Source organism: Chionomys nivalis, chromosome 22 (assembly GCF_950005125.1).
Source record: "Chionomys nivalis chromosome 22, mChiNiv1.1, whole genome shotgun sequence".
In the NCBI taxonomy this organism is placed as follows: domain Eukaryota; kingdom Metazoa; phylum Chordata; class Mammalia; order Rodentia; family Cricetidae; genus Chionomys; species Chionomys nivalis.
Window position 1 is genome coordinate 47704289 of NC_080107.1, and position 18149 is coordinate 47722437.

At 51.1% G+C, this 18149-nt stretch overlaps 1 protein-coding gene across 2 annotated transcripts in view; it reads left to right on the top strand.

Annotated features, from left to right (window-relative positions):
• Positions 1 to 7125: 7125 nt before the first annotated feature.
• The window catches only part of Sh2d3c (SH2 domain containing 3C), a 35177-nt gene continuing 24153 nt past the window's right edge, over positions 7126 to 18149 (top strand). The window contains exons 1-2 of one of the 2 annotated variants that reach the window (XM_057755413.1): positions 7126 to 7238; positions 9822 to 10299. In XM_057755413.1, coding sequence (XP_057611396.1) covers positions 7202 to 7238; positions 9822 to 10299 — 515 coding nt within the window. In that variant the 5' untranslated portion in view covers positions 7126 to 7201. Of the gene's footprint in view, positions 7239 to 9821; positions 10300 to 13934; positions 14027 to 18149 lie in introns of those variants that run through there. The other variant, XM_057755414.1, reaches the window with a different exon arrangement.

Genomic DNA, 18149 nt, shown 5'->3' on the forward strand with positions numbered 1-18149 from the left:
AGGTGGGGCCCTGCACTAAACACCTGCCAGCGTCGCTCTGCCGCGTGCCTCAGTTTACCCCCCAATGCCAGCTGCCACGGAATGCCCCTTCTTCCTGGGCTGAGTGTGCTCCCGGTGAGGCGAAGGCGGGAAGTGCTGAGGGAGCGGCCTGAGTCCCGGGGAAGAGAGAACTGCCCCCGCTGCCACCTTCCGTCGTCTCAGCCACCCGCCGTTGACATGGCAACTGATGGCCGCCAGGGGGCGCGGCGACACTGAAGGCGGAGAGCGAGGAACGCTCAGGCCTATACCCTGGATCTTGTGTTGTCAGGGAGGCAGGGATGAGGCCCAAGGTCCTCCTTCACGGAGCTGCGCCAGAACTTGTCTGTCTTGGGTTGGTCATCGCAAAAATAGTTAACATTGTTCCTGCACTCCCGCGTGCTTTAGAAATGCTGGGCGTAACCGGGCGGTGGTGGTGCAAGCCTTTAATCCCAGCACTCGGGAGGCAGAGGCAGGTGGATCTCTATGAGTTCGAGGCCAGCCTGGTCTACAAGAGCTAGTTCCAGGACAGGCTCCAAAGCTACAGAGAAACCCTGTCTCGAAAAATAAAGAGAGCGAGAGCGAGAGAGAGAGAGAAATAAATGCTGGTGTTCCAGTTGACTCCTGAACCAATCCTGTGACCAAGATTTACTAACCCATTACCAGAGGTTGTCTGCTGAAGCCCGCAGTGGCAAGGCTGGCTTTAGCTACAAAGAGGTTCTTATGCAGGCCGGTACCCACTGATCACCCTAGGACCCACCCAGTCCGACCCTCCTCCACCATCATCTTCTTGTTCTCAGGAGACTCCAGATGCAAGCCAGCAAAGCAGTGTTTTCTCCCTTCCTCCCAAAGATGGACCTCTAGTCCCGCTTCACCCAGCCTGGCTTCTCCACCTGCCCCGCTCCAACGTGCTCCAGATCATTCTGAAGTCTGTTATTGTCTCCTTCTACAGTCTCGAAATTCTGAGTGTGACATTCAGGATCCTTCCAGCTTTTACCTCCTGGGCTGTGGCCCTGGAAGCTGCTTTCTGTTCACCGGTTTCCCAAGCCCTCCTGCCTTCAGAGCTGTGGTTCCCCATAGCACCCCACTCCCCAGGGCTGGCTGCAGGAAGCCTTTCGGTTTGCTTCCACCTCTTGTTTTGTTTGATTGACACAGGGTCATGCTATACAGTCCTGGCTGGTCTGGTGCTCACTGAGTAGTCTGTGCTGACCCTTAGACTCTAGGCAACCCCCTTCCTACAGTCTCCAGACATCACTATGATGAGCATTGCTTTCCAGTTTTATCCGGCACTGGCTGGACTTGAAGCTTATCGGAAGAAGGAATGGTTTTGGTGACCCTGGTGTCCCAGGAGTACCTTTTGTGAGAAGGGTCCTGCCAGGGAGGCCTTTCAAGGCACTCCATCGGGCCAGCCGGGGCTTCAGGAAATCAAGCCGCGTGTCAGCGAATGACAAGGAGCCTTCCTTCGTGGCTCCATGGCTTACGTGAAGCAAGAAGTGGGGAGGGGAGAATTCTGGTGTGTGAGAGAGAGTAATTTCAGTAATTACAATTATAGAAAGAAAATAAGTGGCTAAGCCCCACACAGCCCTGTATGGGAGTTATTTCTGTTGTCAGTCGTAGGCAGAGGCCCCTACTCTTGCCTCCACTGTACACATGAGGACCCTGACACACAGAAGCCAGATTGCTAGGCCATGGTCACACAGCCCTAAGAGGCCAAGCTGGTTTTGAAACAGGTAAGTTTGGCATAAACTCAAAGCAGTTACTTATGTCAATGTCCCTCCCAACCTAGGTTCAGAGCGAAACCAGGGTAAAACTTGGGTACAGTCTCACTTGCCTTGGTAATCATGGGAGATGGTGGTAGGTAATGGTGGCTCTGAGGGAAAGGCTGTCATGGGTTCATGTGGGTGCTGCTATCAGATTTTCAGGCTGTAGGCTGGTGCCTGTTTGTCATGAACCCTCCCTAAGTCACATCCTGTGGGTAGAGAGGCTTCAGCAGGGTTTCCTGTGATGTTGTCACCTCTGCCCCCAACAAGAGCCCTAATGTCTTCCAGTCACTTCCCCCTCAGAATCGAGGGCCCTCAGCCCTCCTCGGGATGTAAGAATGGCCAGAGGCTCTGGAAGGCTGCCCAGGTCAGGAGCCTCGGCCCTTCACGACTGGGAAATACAGGAGGGCAGTGGGAGAAGCTAGCCATTTTCAATCCATCTTGACTTCTGATTTGCAGGCTTCAAATACTGCCTGTTTTCTGTGGATTGCCAGAACCACCATGCCCCATCATGTGACGCAACCTCATTGGAGACCTGCTGACTGACTGGGTGATGACAACCCAAGAGAGTCCCTTTTGCGGCCATTTAATAACTAAGGGAGCCAGGCCTGGTGGACTGGAATCCCAGCTACTAAAGACATTGAAACAGGAAGGTTGAAAGTTCAGGGCTTGTCTGGACTAAAGAGCAAGTTCAAGTCCAGTTTAGAACTCTGTGAGACCTTGTCTAAAAAATAAAAAAATAAAGCCACACAGTGACACACACCTTTAATCCCAGCACTCAGGAAGCAGAGGCAGGTGAATCTCTGAGTTTGAGGCCAGCCTGATCTACACAGTGAGTTCCAGGCCAGCCAGAGCTTCATAGCAAGAACGAAAAAAAAAAAAAAAAGCCAGGCAGTAGTGGTGAATATTTTTAATCCCAGCATTTGTGAGGTAGGGGCAGGTGGATCTTTGTGAGTTTGAGGCCAGTCTGGTCTACAAAGCGAGTTCCAAGACAGCCAGGACTGTTCCTCCGAGAAACCCTGTCTCTAAATAAATAAATAATAAAGAGCCTGTAATAAACACTTTTCCAGTCTGGCCTTGGATTCACTGAGGTCCACCTGCCTCTGCCTCCAGAATGCTGGGATTAGAGGCGTGGCCACTAGCTGAACTCCATTTTGACTTTACCAACCAGATGTAGTGGTTTGAATGAGAATGGCCTCCAAATATTTAAATACTTAATCACCAGAGAGTGTTTGAAAGGATTAGCAGGATTAGGAGGTGTGGCCTTAATGGGGTGGGCGTGGCCTTGTTGGAGGAAGTGTGTTACTGGGGGTGGGTTTTGCGGTTTTCAAAGTCCAAGCCAGGCCCAGTCCCTTTCCGTCTGCTGTCTACAGATCAGAACGTAGCTCTCAGCGCCTGCCCTAGTGCCGTGCGCTCCCTGCTATGATGATAACAGACTAAGCCTCAGAAAGTGTAGGCAAGCCCGTAACTACATGTTTTCTTTCTTAAGGATTGCTTTGGTCATGGCATCTCTTCACAGCAATAGCACACGGCCTAAAATGCCTGGACCCCGTTTTCCTCTCCCAAGCTCGGATAGGGCAAGGGTCTGAGGAGAGGCGTGAAAGCAGCCTCATGAGATGGGAGCTGCAAGCTGGGGTTTACTCACTCGTTGAGGATGCAGAACAGAGAGCAGTGTGATACCCAGGGCCCCATCCGACCGTGGAAGTTCTGCTCACACTGGTTTCGCTGTCTCTGCCTGGCCTTGTGTTGACACGCTATGACTGGATCCAGGTGATGAAGAAGGAGGCTCAGTAGCCTGGCTAGGGCCCCACAACTGAAGAGCTGTGAAGCTGGGGTTCAAACCTAGGTCTCTGCTACAGTGCTTTTGGCTTTGTTAATTCTGATTTTTCGCTTTGTTTGATTTTTTTTTTGTGACAGGATTTCTCTGTGTAGCTCTAGCTGTCCAGAAACTTACTCTGTAGACCAGGCTGGCCTCAAACTCAGAGAGATCTGCCTACCTCTGCCTCCCGAGTGCCAGGGGTGGGTTAAAGGTGTGCGCCTCTCCCACTGGCTGCTTTTTCTTTTTCTCATTTTCTTTCTTTTCAGTTTTACACTGCCTTTAGTATCTGGGAGGAACACACCAGACTGCACTAAGCAAGCATCTACAGTATAGCCCCAGAGCAGGGTCAGTATGGACCAGGAAGAACCGTTCCTTTTCCAAGAAGCAGTGGGGTAGCGTTAGCTCAGCCCTGCACTGGAGGGACTTGAAGGAATCAAAGGACTAAGGGATTGGAGGGAGAGAAGCATGGCCTGGCAGTGCAGGTCAAGCCTAGACCAAAGTCCTCACTCTGGAGGAGGGAAAGCACTAGGGTCTGTGGTCAGGGCTCCAGCAGAGGGCTGCCTGCTTGAACCTCCAGCACAGGCTGTGAAGGGACAGCAGGACAGCCGCCAGCCAGCAGGTCTCCGCGCCACACTACCAACGGCCACTTAAAGCAGCACAAAGGGGGCTCTGAGCACAGCTTCCTCACCACACTGAGCCCCATTCATTCCCAGGGACACCAGCAACTATCCTGGCGCCGGGGCCAACGGCAAGCCTGGCTCTGACGAGGCATCTATGCCATGGCAACAGACACTCCAAGATCCAGCTTCCCAGGTCTCTCTCATACCACAGGCCTACCGACCCACCGCTGTTGGCTGGCCTGGCCTGTTGTACTCCTTGTCCATGTGGCCACTCTTCAGCCACAGCGCCAGGGCTTGCTGAGGACCACCGTGTGCAGGCCAGAGATCTCTCCCATGAAGTAGGAGTTACTGTGACTCCCATTTCATAGGTAAGGAAACTGAGTCCCAGAGAAGCGCAATACACAGCAGTTGGAGAGCTGGTTTGGCCAGAAAGCCAGCACTGGTTTGGCCAACTGATGCCACAGCCTGGGTTGTAACTGTCTCCCAGGCAAGCAGCCAGGAGAGACTATTACTTTGCCTTCCACTGGAAGACTCTCAGCTCTTTCCGGGGTGTAGACCCCTCCCTATTTCCTGATGGTAACTTGGAGAGGAAAGGGGTCACCCCAGAAGTCTGCTCTGGAATCATGAGTCCCAATAAACTTTTGTTTGTTTTGTTTTGTTTTTCGAGACAGGGTTTCTCTGTGTACCCCTGGTTGTCCTGGAACTCCCTCTGTACACCAGGCTGGCCCTGGACTCACAGAGATCCACCTGACTTTGCCTCCCGATTGCTGGGATTAAAGGTGTGTGCCACCACTGTCTGGTAAATCCCAGTAAACTTTTCTAAGTACCTTGGTCATGGTGTTTGTCACAGCAACAGAAAGTAGCTGAGCCTGGGTGGTGGTGGAGCATGCCTTTAATTCCAGCACTCGGGAGGCAGAGGCAGGGGATCTCTGTGAGTTCGAGGCCAGCCTGGTCTACAGAGAGAGTTCCAGGACAGGCTCCATAACTACTGAGAAACCCTGTCTCAAAAAACAAAGAGAAAGAAAGAAAGAAAGAAAGAAAGAAAGAAAGAAAGAAAGAAAGAAAGAAAGAAAGAAACTGAGATAAAGGTCTAGAAATTTCCTCCTTGGCCGGTGAGCAGTGGTCTGTGTAGGCATCCATAAATAGGACCCTGCAGCCAGAACCTTGTAGGGCTGGATCTCTTTCTCTTTCAGGACTTTGGGGTCCTCCACCCCGTCAAGGATCAGACTGACCTCTGACCTCTCTTTCTGCAGCTGACAGGAAGCTGAGGAGCTGCAGGCCTGGAAGGCAGCTCCCAGGGCTCTGTTGTTGGACTGGCAACTTCCAGCCCCAAGTGACTTGACTTTGGGGACAAGACTTTGATGGAGGATGCAGGGTGGGACCCGCTGTCCTGGACTACATCTCACACAGATGGGGCCAGGCAGGCTGGTTGCACACATGTAATTTCAGGACTTGGAAGCTGAGATAGAAAGATCTCCAATTGGAGGGCAACCTGGGCTATGTCAGATTTATATCTCAAAGCAACAGCAAAAATGTCCACTCTGGACTGGTGGGAGAGCAGCTCAGTGAGGCTGCTCTGGCCTAGTGTGTGAAGGACAGAGTTCCCTCCCAAGCATAGAAGAAGAAAGAGCGAGGGAAGTGAAGTCTCCAGAGGATGGCTGCCTATCGTGCACTGTCTCTGTTGTCCAAAGGCTAGAGAGGCAATGTCACTCAGAAGTGGGTTAGACCTTGTGGCTCTCCAGTTCCAACATGGGCTACCACCCTTCTCTATAGCTATACATGGGGTTTCATTTCCTTATGTCTGTTCTGTATGGGCACAGAACACACAGACACACACACAGACCCACACTCATACATTTATACACTCATACACACAGAAACACACACATGACACACACTCATATATTTATACGCTCATACAACACTCATATACACATGTTCATATACATACACATACACTCATATATACATACATACACATATATATTTATACACTCATACACACATATTTATACACTCATATACACACACTCATATTTGTACTCTCATACAATACTCATACACACATTCACATACATACACACATACACACTCATATATGCATATACATACACACACGCACACACTCATATATAACACACATACACACATGCATTTGTGCTTGCAGGGCACCAGCCTGTATACTATTGGAAGGTCTAATGGCCCTGTCTTTGCCACCAGCTCTCTCTGTGACCTGTGAAATCCCCTTGCCTCTCTGTGCCTCAGTTCCTATCTCTGTCCAAAGGATATGGAAGGACCTGTCCTCACATGTCTTTGCTAGCTTGGACGGGGACAATCATGCCTGAGCAGGTGACTTCATGCTTGGCTCTGTCTGGTGTTCTGGCTGCCATGAGAAACCTGCTCACCGAGAGGAAAATGACGAAGCTCAAGCAGGTGAATCATCTCGCCTGTGATCACACAGTGACAAAGTAGCCAATCAGAAGTTGAATTTGGGCCTGGGTGACCCAAGCCCACGTCCAGCATTCTCCTCTCTATCACCGCCAGTCCATCTCCTAGGTACTGCGCTCAGTATAAGCTACCCAACCCTGGGCCTGTCTCCTTGCCTGGCATCCGGTGAGCCAGGCCCCGACAGCTGTGGGCAGGTCCCCTGTGGCCCCAGCCTAGTGGCTCTGTTCCCAGAGCCTGCGGTTTGTTCTCTGGCCTTCTGGGTCCCATGGGTTTGGTGGTGTGCCCCCTGCCCCTGCTGCTGGCTGAGGAGGCCCTCAGGGGCTGGACTGAGGAGGCCCACATCTCCAGCCCCCGCCCCCGTGGGGAGGGTGGGAGGGTGGGGCTGTGGGAGTTCGCTAGGTTTAAAAATACACAGAGGAAGCAAGTTGAGAGGGCAAGAGAAAGGGGAAGGGGTGTGGGGGAGGCCCTTCAACCTATATGTCTTGAGCCTGGAGTAGCCACATGCTAGCAAGCCAGGGGACTTTGCACAACTCGCCAACATGACGGAGATGCCCAAGAAAACCAGCAGAAAGTTCAGTGAGTACAGACTGTCTACCTTCCCGCAGTCCGTCCAGCTTGGCCTCTCTACATCTGCTTCTCACCATTGTCTACTTGTTTCTCTCTCTCTCTCTCTCTCTCTCCTCTCTCTCTCTCTCTCTCTCCCCCCCCCCCGGAGTGTTACTGCCCACCCATGGTGTGGTACAGGGTATCTGTCTGTATCTGCCTTTCCATCCCCCCTCCCCCCCCCCCCCCCCCCCCCCCGCTTCCCTCTTGCTACAACCAACCCCTCAGCATTTATATCTTCTGTGCCATCCTGGCCTCTCTCTGACCTTGAGACTCCCACAAACCCGTGTCTGGAGTCCAGCTCAACATAGATCCAGGGAGATCTCTGGGGAGCTAGTGGATCTGGGGACTACAGATGCTGTCATATGTCTCCACCAGCAGTGAGGCTGGGAGCTACTACAGCCAGGTTCCTGAGCGAACTACACCCTTGCACTGTGCACTGCCCGGGTCCATTCATTTCGGGGGGGGGGGGGCAAACTTCTCCTGTGTTCTGAAACCTCTGACCTTCCAGCGCTCTCCCTCCCTCCCTCCCTCCCTCCCTCCCTCCCTCCCTCCCTCCCTCCCTCCCTCCCTCTCTCTCTCTCTCTCTCTCTCTCTCTGTGTGTGGGGGAGTGCGCACATGCTGGGATGTATCTCACAGATGGACATACACACATCTGTAATCCTAGCACTCAGAAGACAAAGGCAGGAGGCTCATGAACAGACCAGACCAGGTTACAGAGAGGACAGTGTCTCATACAAACACACAAAACGAACAAAACCTGTAATACTGAGAAAGGAGGCAATCAGTGGACCATCTGCTAAATACTAGTGAAATCTCTGTCCCAGGTCCACCTTTTCTAGAAGCAGGGCACGAGCCAGCACTGTCTGAACTGGGACGGGGGTGGGGGGCGTGGGGGAATGGGCAGGAAAAAATTCTGAGGTCCTGAGCCCTGAGCTTCCTTCCACCCAGGCTCAGTCCCAGTCTTACTGTGTGACTGTAGGCAAACCCTGTCCCCTCTCTGGGTCACGGATTCTGTCCCTGTCAAATGTGGGCACGCTGCTTATATTCGGTCAGGGGTGTATGATGCAGAGAATGCAAAGTTGGCCAGGGAAATGGAACGGCAGTGTTTCCCCCTTGTGCTTACCTCATCGGGAGGAAGTCAGAAGGTGACACTGTGAGAAGGGACAGTCCCACAGCCTGGGGTAGATGCAGGGAGGAGGGATCTGGTGCATACACTTCCGACCCTGTTGGAAGATGCTAGCACGGAGCCCTGCCTGTGGAGTTTGGAACGTGGGCTCAGCCCACAGGGAGGAGAAAACACGCTCCCACAGACGGCCCAGCACTTCTCGGCTGGCTGACACACATCTCCTTTCTACCCAGGTGCCAGAGGCTGCCGAGGACACCGCTCCTTACACAGCTCTCTGTCTCTCTTTCTCTTTCTCATTCTCTCTCTCTGGTCCAGGCTCTGGGACATGCTATGGGATTGCACTCCTCTGAAAATGTGAGTTTTCACTAAGTGAAAAGCAGGATGTTATTCATATGCTAAGAATTCACACACTGTGTTTGACAAAGTGAGAAGCATTTTTGGTCATCATTGTCGTCTCAATTTTTGATATCTCTTCGAGGATATTTTGTATGCCAGACAGCACATGAAGCATATTATTTAAAAGGTCTGCATGTGTGTACATGAATATGTTCGGGTACAACATCAGGTGTCTTCTTTTATCCTTCTCTGTCTTATTTTTTAAAACAGATTTCTTTTTTTTTAAGATTTATTTATTTATTATGTATACAACATTCTGCCTCCATGTATGCCTGCAGGCCAGAAGAGGGCACCTGACCTCATTACAGATGGTTATGAGCTACCATGTGGTGCCTGGGAATTGAACTCAGGACCTTTGGAAAAGCAGCCAATAACTCTTAACCATTGAGCCATCTCTCCAGCCCTAAACAGATTTCTTTTTTTAAAAAAAATGTGTTAAAGCTGAGCGGTGGTGGCGCACGCCTTTAATCCTAGCACTTGGGAGGCAGAAGCAGGCAGATCTCTATGAGTTCGAGGCCAGTCTTGTCTACATAGTGAGTTCCAGGACAGGACAGTCAGGAGTGATGTACAGAGAAACCCTGTCTCAAAAAAGCAAAAGCAAACAAACAACAAAAAATTGTATTAAAAAATTATATCCTCAAACAGTGGTGGCACATGCCATCAATCACAGCACTCAAGAAGCAGACAGGTGGATCTCTGTGAGTTCAAGGCCAGCCTGGTCTACAAAGCGAGTTCCAGAACAGCCAGAGCTACACAGAGAAACCCTGCCTTGAAAAACAAGAACAAAAACAGAGGGGAAGGGCAGAGGGAAAGCGAGGGGGGGGGAGGGAGGGAGAGAGAGAGAGAGAGAGAGAGAGAGAGAGAGAGAGAGAGAGAGAGAGAGAGAGAGAATGAGTAGAGTGAGGAACTGGTCTTGACATGCTGAACTTTATTTATACCCTCACTTAGTGGACCTGTGTTGATTTTTATTGTTACTACATTCCTGTTGACATTGTCATTAATTCTTTTTCCTCTCTTCCTCTCTTGCCAGAGTTCTTCAAGTTCAAAGGCCTTGGGAGTCTTTCCAATCTCCCTCGGTCCTTTTCTCTGAGACGGTCTTCAGCCTCCATTAGTATCCGCTCTCATCTGGAGCCTGACACCTTTGAAGCCACACAGGATGACATGGTGACAGTCCCCAAGAGTCCTCCTGCTTATGCTCGTTCCAGTGATATGTACAGCCACATGGGTACCATGCCTCGCTCTAACATCAAGAAGGCTCAGAAGCAACAGGCTGCCCAGAAGGCCCAAGAGGTCAGCCTTGAGTCCCAACTGGTATCTCGAGGGCTGCCAGACCCACCCGGTTTAGAGGCAGCCAAAGAGGCAGTGGAGGAAACGGATGCCCCGCTGGAGGACACCCCAGGAGTGGGACCCACACCTTCAGTAGTAGAGGTAGACCCTATGAGGAAACCTAAGGACCCCACAGTAGACACAAAGGAGGAACAAATTCCTGGGGATGAGCATCCAGAAAGGTAGGTGCCAACAGGGGCAGGGAAGGCAGGACATGCTCTGATGGGTTTGTAGCCATCCCTAGCTGGTACAGCTCCAACACAAACTAGGGTGTAGGGAATGGTACATCCTGCAATTCCAGCAATGAGGTAGCTGAGACTGGAGGATTGCTGTGAGTTAGAGGTCAGCCTGGACTACAGAATGAAACCCTGTCTCAAAACAAAATGAACAAAATACAAAGCAAGCTAAAAAAAGAAATAAAGTGTGTAAGTGACCCAGCAGGTTAGTGTAGAGATCACTCGGGAGAGTGCTCACCTAGCACACAGGAAGCCCTGTGGCTGGCTGATCCCTGCCTTAGTCAGTCTATTGCCGGGATGAAACATTGTAACCAAAAAGCAAAGTGGGGAGGAAAGGGTTTATTGGGCTTACACTTCCACGTGGTTGTTCATCACCGAAGGAAGTCAGGAAGTCGGAACAGGAACTCACACGGGGCAGGAACCTGGAGGCAGGAGTTGATGGGGAGGCCATGGAGGGTGCTGCTTACTGACTTGCCCCTCATGTTTTGCCCAGTCTTTTTATAGAACCCAGGACCACCACCCAGGGGTGGCACCGCCCATAATGGGCTGGGCTCTGACACATCAGTCACTAATGAAGAAAATGCCCTCCAGGCTTGTGTTCATCCCGTTTTATTTATTTATGTAGTTAGTTTTGTTTTAGTTTTCTGTTGTTTGGGAGCAGGGTTTCTCTGTGAAGCCCTGGCTGTCCTGTAACTTGGTTGGGGACCAGGATGACTTCAAATGCAGTGAGATCTGCCTGTCTCTGCCTCCTGAGTGCCAGTATTAAAAGCTTGTGCCACCACTGCCCGGCTCAACATCGCCATTAGAGGAATCATTTTCTTTTTTTTTTTTTTTTTTTTTTTTTTTTTTTTTTTTTTTGGTTTTTCGAGACAAGGTTTCTCTGTGGTTTTGGAGCCTGTCCTGGAACTAGCTCTTGTAGACCAGGCTGGTCTCGAACTCACAGAGATCCGCCTGCCTCTGCCTCCCGAGTGCTGGGATTAAAGGCGTGCGCCACCACCGCCCGGCGAGGAATCATTTTCTTAAGTGAGTTTCCCTCCTCTCAGATGACTTTAGCTCAGGTCAAGTTGACATAAAAATATACAGCACAAGCCGGGCGGTGGTGGTGCACGCCTTTAATCCCAGCACTCGGGAGGCAGAGGCAGGCGGATCTCTGTGAGTTCGAGACCAGCCTGGTCTAAAAGAGCTAGTTCCAGGACAGGCTCCAAAACCACAGAGAAACCCTGTCTTGAAAAACCAATATATATATATATATATATATATATATATATATATATAGCACAATCCTCACTGCCACATAAATTGGTGTGGTGGAAGCCAGAGGATCAGAAGTTCAGGGTCATCCTTGGTTTTATGTGGAGTTGGGGACTGGGGGTGGGGCATAAACAGGCAGGAGACAGAACATCCAAGTGCTTACCACAGACTAGGAACTGTTGGTTAACATTTGTAACTAATTCTCAAAAGAAAACCAGCTAGAGATACACAGTTTCTATAGCAGATTAGGAAACTGATACAGGGAGGGGAAGTCGTCCGCTCCAGTCAGGTTTAACATGGTTCCTGTCAGCAAGGAAGCTGTGTTTGAACTCAGAGCCTAGGGCGAACTCCTGCATGAGCTTGGCAGACAGGTGGGCCCTGTGGCCAGGCACCGAATCCCATGCCCAGAGCCCTTCACCTTTAGTTCTGGGAACCAACATGGCAAGCCCTGCAGGGTCTAGAAAGTCACTTGTCAATGGATTTGCTTCTAGCACCCTGTAAATTGAGCTATATATAGCGCGTAAGGTGGCTCAGTAGGTAAAGACGCATATCACCAAGTGGACACAAGTCTGATCACCAGTACCCACATGGTGGAGGGAGAGAACAGGCATGTGGTGGCTTGTTCACCTGCCCTCCCCCCAAAACACAAATAGTGATAAGATCGACAATGACTCATTGAACATTTTATTGATTGATTGTTTTTTGTTTATTTGTTTTTGTTTTATTTACTCTTTTTGAGACAGGGTCTCTAGTCTGGGCTGTCCTGGAACTCACTATGTAGACCAGGCTGATCTGGAACTCAGATCCTTCTGCCTCTGCTTCCGGAGTGCACTCACGGAGCACTTTAAAAATTCCTGTTGCTGAGTGTTGTGGTGGGTGCCCTTAATCCCGGCCCTCTAGAGGTTGAGTCAGGAGAGACACCAGCTCAAAGGTAGCCTGGGCTACACAGCCCCACACAGTTTTGATAAGGAAACCGAGACTCTGTAAAGATAGTCAAACAGATGTAGGGTTTGCGCTCCACCTCTCTCCACTGGTTAGGCTTTCACACACTTGTGGTCACCTTCTAATCCCCAGGGTTGTGGACTTCACACCCTTCAACCCCAGCTTTGAAAACTTCAGCATCCTTGGTCAAACAAAACAAGCCAGATGTGTTGAACAAAAGTAACTCTGGAGCCAGTGTGAGGCCTTACTGGACAGACTTTCCCTGAGACCAAATCCAGCATCCCTGTGTGGAGGTGCAGCTAGGTTCAGACCCCCAGTTCAGTGGCAACAGAATTTTGTTTGCTTGTTTAGACAAGGTCTCATAGTATAGCCCTGGCTGGCTGTCCTGGAACTTGCTTTGTAGACCAGGCTGGCCTTAAACTCATAGAGATCCACCTGCCTCTGCCTCCATAGTGCTGAGATTAAAGGTGTGTGCCACCACACTGGGCAATTTTTAAAAAGATGTATTTTTATTTTATGTGTATGAATGTTTTGCCTACATGTATGTTTGTGCACCACATGCTTGCAGTGCCCACGGAGGCCAGAAGAGGGCGTCAGATCTCTGAGTCTGGTGTTTACAGTCGGTTGTGGGCCACCAAGTGGATCCTGGAAACGGAACCTGTTGTTGTTTTGGTTTGCTTTAGTTTTTGATTTTTCACCACAGGGTTTCTTTGTGTAGCCTTGACTGTCCTAGAAGAAGCTCTGTAGCCAGGCTGGCCTCGAACTCACAGAGATCCACCTGCCTCCTCCGCCTCCTCCTCCTCCCAAGTGCGGGGATTAAAGATGTGGGCCAAATTGACAAATATTCTAAACCGCTGAGCCACCTCCAAGCCTGGCAACAGAAGTTTGTAAATCTGCCCAATAGCACCAGATAACATTCTGGAAATGCTATTTTCATGATTAATAAAATTAAGACTTTCTACCATCTCTCGCTGCCTTAGGCTGTCTTCTCCAGCTACCCTCTCCAAAATTCGACTTCGTTCAGCAGTTAAGGTGCTAGGATCTTATTGGTGAGGAGAGCCAGCCAGATCCTTGAAGTTGTGAGCTTTCCGGGCTTGAGGGTTTACCGGTAGCTTGGCTCCGCCCACTCAGAGACGCTGATTGGTTCGCCGGAGCGGGGGGGCAGGACGCGGCAGAGGGGTGTGTTCGGTAGGGGGCGAGTTCTCCAGTCGGGACAGTGATTGACAGGGAGGGGAGGCGGAGCGAGATCGGAGCAAGTAGAGGGAGGGTGTGTTTTTGGTTGGATTGTAGCGGCCCAGGGGCGTGTCTGGGGCGTGGTCTTCAGGTTTAGCCCTGCCCCTAGGGTCCGACACTAAGCTCCGTAGCTCCAGCCTGACTCTTAGCGGGAGTGTCAGACTGAGACAGTTCCCGGGCTGCAGGAGGTGACAGGGGAAACGATGACTGCAGTGGGCCGAAGGTGCTCTGCGCTGGGGCCCCGAAGGTGAGTGACTGAACAGACTCTAGGGAGAGCCAGGGGACAAGCAGGAGTGGCCCAGTGGGGAGATGCTCGTCCCAGAGGCAGCTGACACACGCTGCCATGGGTTTAACATCTGGGGCTTTTCTTTCTTTTTCTTTATGAGGCAGGGTCTCATGTAGCACAGGCTGTGCTCAAACTTTTTTTTTTTTTTTTGAGACAGAGTCTGTGTAGCCCTGGCTAACCTGGAACTCAAAGAGATCTGCCTGTCCCTGCTTAGTACTGGGATTAAAGGCAAGTGCCAGGATGTCCAGCTATGCACAAACTCTTGATCATCCTGCACATGAAACAAAGGCAGGGCTTGCAGACCTGTGCCACCATACCTGGCAGCATCTGGATTGCTCTTGAGCTGTGACTGTTCTCTGCCTGTCCCTGAGTATACCTGGTCTCTCTCTCTCTCTCTCTCTCTCTCTCTCTCTCTCTCTCTCTCTCTCTCTCTCTCTCTCTCTCTCTCTCTCTCTCTCTCCTCTCTCTCCTCATCTTTGGGCAGCTCCTGGAGATAGAACCCATCTTGTAAATCAAGACAGAAAAGTTGGCCTGTTTGGTCTGCCTAGGTTTGACTCCACCTCCTGGCTCTTGCTAACAACCTCCAGGAACACATTCGCCTCAGGCAGGGCCAGGGCCCTGATGAAGGGTCTTCAGAAGCCTTGTGAAGGTCTAGACCTCCGCCCAAGCTGTTATGGCACAGGCTTGTCCCAGGGATGCCTTTGACATCAGGCTTCTCCCAGAACTGACAAACAGAAACATTTGAAACACTCTGCCTCCCATCTCCTGAAGTGTTCAGAGGTTCTCAGGATGGGGTTAGCAGGCCAGATCAAACCCTGTTCTGGTGCCCCAGGACACGGTGTCCCCACAACAGCCCCAATCTCTGGGGACTATTGAACATTTTGTTACAGGAGTCCCTTGGAGTCGGGAGAGCAGTGGGTGTCCGGGCTAGCTCTGCCCCAGCTGGACAGACAGCTAAAAGTGCCAGTGAGCAGGATGGGGCCTCCTTCCTGAGTGTCCCAAGGGGTCAATCTGGTGAATGTCAGAGTAGCCGAGGCTGGGGAGATGGTGCCCTCCCCCATCCTGGAAAGGCAGGGTGCACCTGGAGCAGGAGGAAGGAAGGGGAAGAGGTGAGGCTGCAGGGATTTCCTGGTGCCTATCTTTGCTGAGATCATGGAGGATGAGGTAGGAGTCAGAGGAGACTTTCAGCTGGCCTGCATCCTCCACACAGCCTTCTGCCGAAGGAAATGAGACAGTGGGCCAACTGCCCCTTACCCCTAAATCAGTGTGCCAGAGGATGAGGCCAGGCCTGGAGAAGGAGGGGACCCACACGTGCCCCAGGGTCCCATGACTTACCAACTAGCAAAGCTCAGAAAGTGAGTAGCTCTTTTGCTTTTTTTGCCCAGTGGTTAGACCAGAGCCTAGAGAAGACGGCTCTCCTGGGGTTCTGCGTTTGTGAGAACTGCAGTTAGTTTGCTCGCAGACCAATTCTCAGCTCAAGATCTTAACCACTAGGCCATACTTCCCTCCCTCACAGAAAGCCTCAGAGCCTTTTCTGCCACTGTTTCAAATGATTTTCCACAGTGCCCTGGTATCCGGGCGTATTTCCCAGAAGAGCACTTAGGGTTACACCAGTCAAGCCGAGTTAGCAGTTCGTTGATTTTATTTTATTTTATTTATTTATTTATTTTTTTGGTTTTTCGAGACAGGGTTTCTTTTTTTTTTTTTTTTTTTTGCTTTTTCGAGACAGGGTTTCTCTGTGGTTTTGGAGCCTGTCCTGGAACTAGCTCTGTAGACCAGGCTGGTCTCGAACTCACAGAGATCCGCCTGCCTCTGCCTCCCAAGTGCTGGGATTAAAGGCGTGCGCCACCACCGCCCGGCAGAGACAGGGTTTCTCTGTGGTTTTGGAGCCTGTCCTGGAACTAGCTCTTGTAGACCAGGCTGGTCTCGAACTCACAGAGATCCGCCTGCCTCTGCCTCCCAAGTGCTGGGATTAAAGGCATGCGCCACCACCGCCCGGCTGATTTTATTTTTTTTTATTTATTTTTTTTTTTTTTGGTTTTTCGAGACAGGGTTTCTCTGTGGTTTTGGAGCCTGTCCTGGAACTAGCTCTTGTAGACCAGGCTGGTCTCAAACTCACAGAGATCCGTCTGCCTCTGCCTCCCGAGTGCTGGGATTAAAGGCGTGCGCCACCACCGCCCGGCCTGATTTTATTTTTTTATATGTATTTTTACACTTGTATTTATCATTACGTTGGTGTGGGGCCTGTCCCAATGTGTGCATGTGTGGAGGCCCGAGTACGGCTTTGTGGCCATGGCTCTCTCCAGTGTGTGGGACGCAGGAACTGAGCTCCTGTCAGTCAGGCTGCATGGCGATCACAAGAACTTCACTCACTAGTGTCGTTCATTTTGCTATTTCCTGAGTTATACCCGAGCTTCACACTCATCCTAGGCTTTGAGCAGAGAGCAGCGAGCACAGACAGCTGAACCTATGGAGACCTCATCCCAGAGCCAGCGAGTAAACCAGACAGGTGAGTTCTAGGAAGAGCTAGAGAAGAACTAGCGAACAGATTTACTCTGAGGTGAGGGTCTCGGGGAGGTGATGAGTGGTGTCCATTTAGAAAGGTTAGGAAGAAGCCGGTGGTGGTGGTGCACACCTTTAATCCCAGCACTCCGGAGGCAGAGGCAGGCGGGTCTCTGAATCCGAGGCCAGCCTGGTCTACAGAGTTCCAGGACAGCTTACACAGAAAAGCCCCGATTTTGGGAAGAAAAAAAGAAAAAAGAAAGTTAGGGAGGAAAAAATAATTGAACAAAGAAAGAATGAATGTACTTACTGACTGGGGGAAAAGTGAGCTAAGAAGGAATAGTGGCATATGCAGAGGGCCTGAGATGGGGGCACCTTTGACCTATTTGATCTTTAGCAGAGATCAGAACGTCCAAGTGAGGATGGGAGAAGAAAACAGAGCAAATGAGTTTAGGGTGTCTTACTGACTTGTTTCAGGAGAATCTTTCTCCTTGCAGATATGGTCAACTTTTTATTTACCTTCTGTGTCAGGGTCTCATTTAGCTCAGGTTGGCCTTGAACTCACTACAGGACTGAGAATGACCTTGAACATCTGATCCTCCTATTTCTCAAGTGCTGGGATTACAGGGGCACAGTACACCCCTGGTCTTATGGGATGTGGGGATGGAGCCCAGGGCTTCCAGCATGCTAAGCAAGCATTCTACCCGCTGAGCTGCGTCCAGCCTGTTGACACTGTGACTGTGTTTGTTTGCAGTGCATGCTGGGCTGCAAGCATAGCTGTCCTCAGCCTCACTATAGCCCAGAGGCTGGGCACATCTGCAGCGGGGATCTAGACTCTGTCCTCTGTAGTGCCTCCCTTGAATGCCCTTTGCCATCTTCCCAGACAACCAGATCCAACCCCAAGAAGGCTAATTGGAAGGACACTGAGACTAGGGTAAATGACACCCTAAAAGAGAGCTAGAGCACCCTATGTTGTCCAAGCCACAGTGCCAGGCACGGCAAACAGGCCAGGACACCCCCCTTCCCCATTTCCTTCTGGAATGTTGATTCTGATTCAAGAATTTCCAAGTCTCCCCAGAGTCCCACGACCCTCTCGGCCCTGCAGAGTGACGTCAGCTGCCAGGCATCTGGTAGCTATTACCCGATTACCCATGGAGAGGGGGGTCACTGTGGGCCTAGCCTGCGCAGCCTCCCTGGGCTCAGGGTGGCTGGTCCATGTCTTGTGAAGGGGCCCAGCTGCTGCTGGCTCTCATTTCCTGTGGAGACTTTCTCACAGTCCCTGAGACCCCAGGATGCCTTGGGCTGTGGGAACCTGACTGTCTCAGGAAAGATGAGCTTTTCCCAATACTGACCTCCCCTCTGCTTCCAGCCCTTAAGGGACCCTTTATACAGGTAGCTGGACCTGTGTGGAGTGAAGGCTAAGCAGGACGGGGTTAGACACCCAGGGATGTGTGTCATTGAGTGAGTCCCCCTCCCTCTGACCCTTAGTTTTCCTGCGTGGTGACAACTAGATAGGAAGTAGGGACCTGGACCTGGACCAAGGGCCAGGTGCTCAGGTTAGAGGAGGGGAAACTGAGTCCCA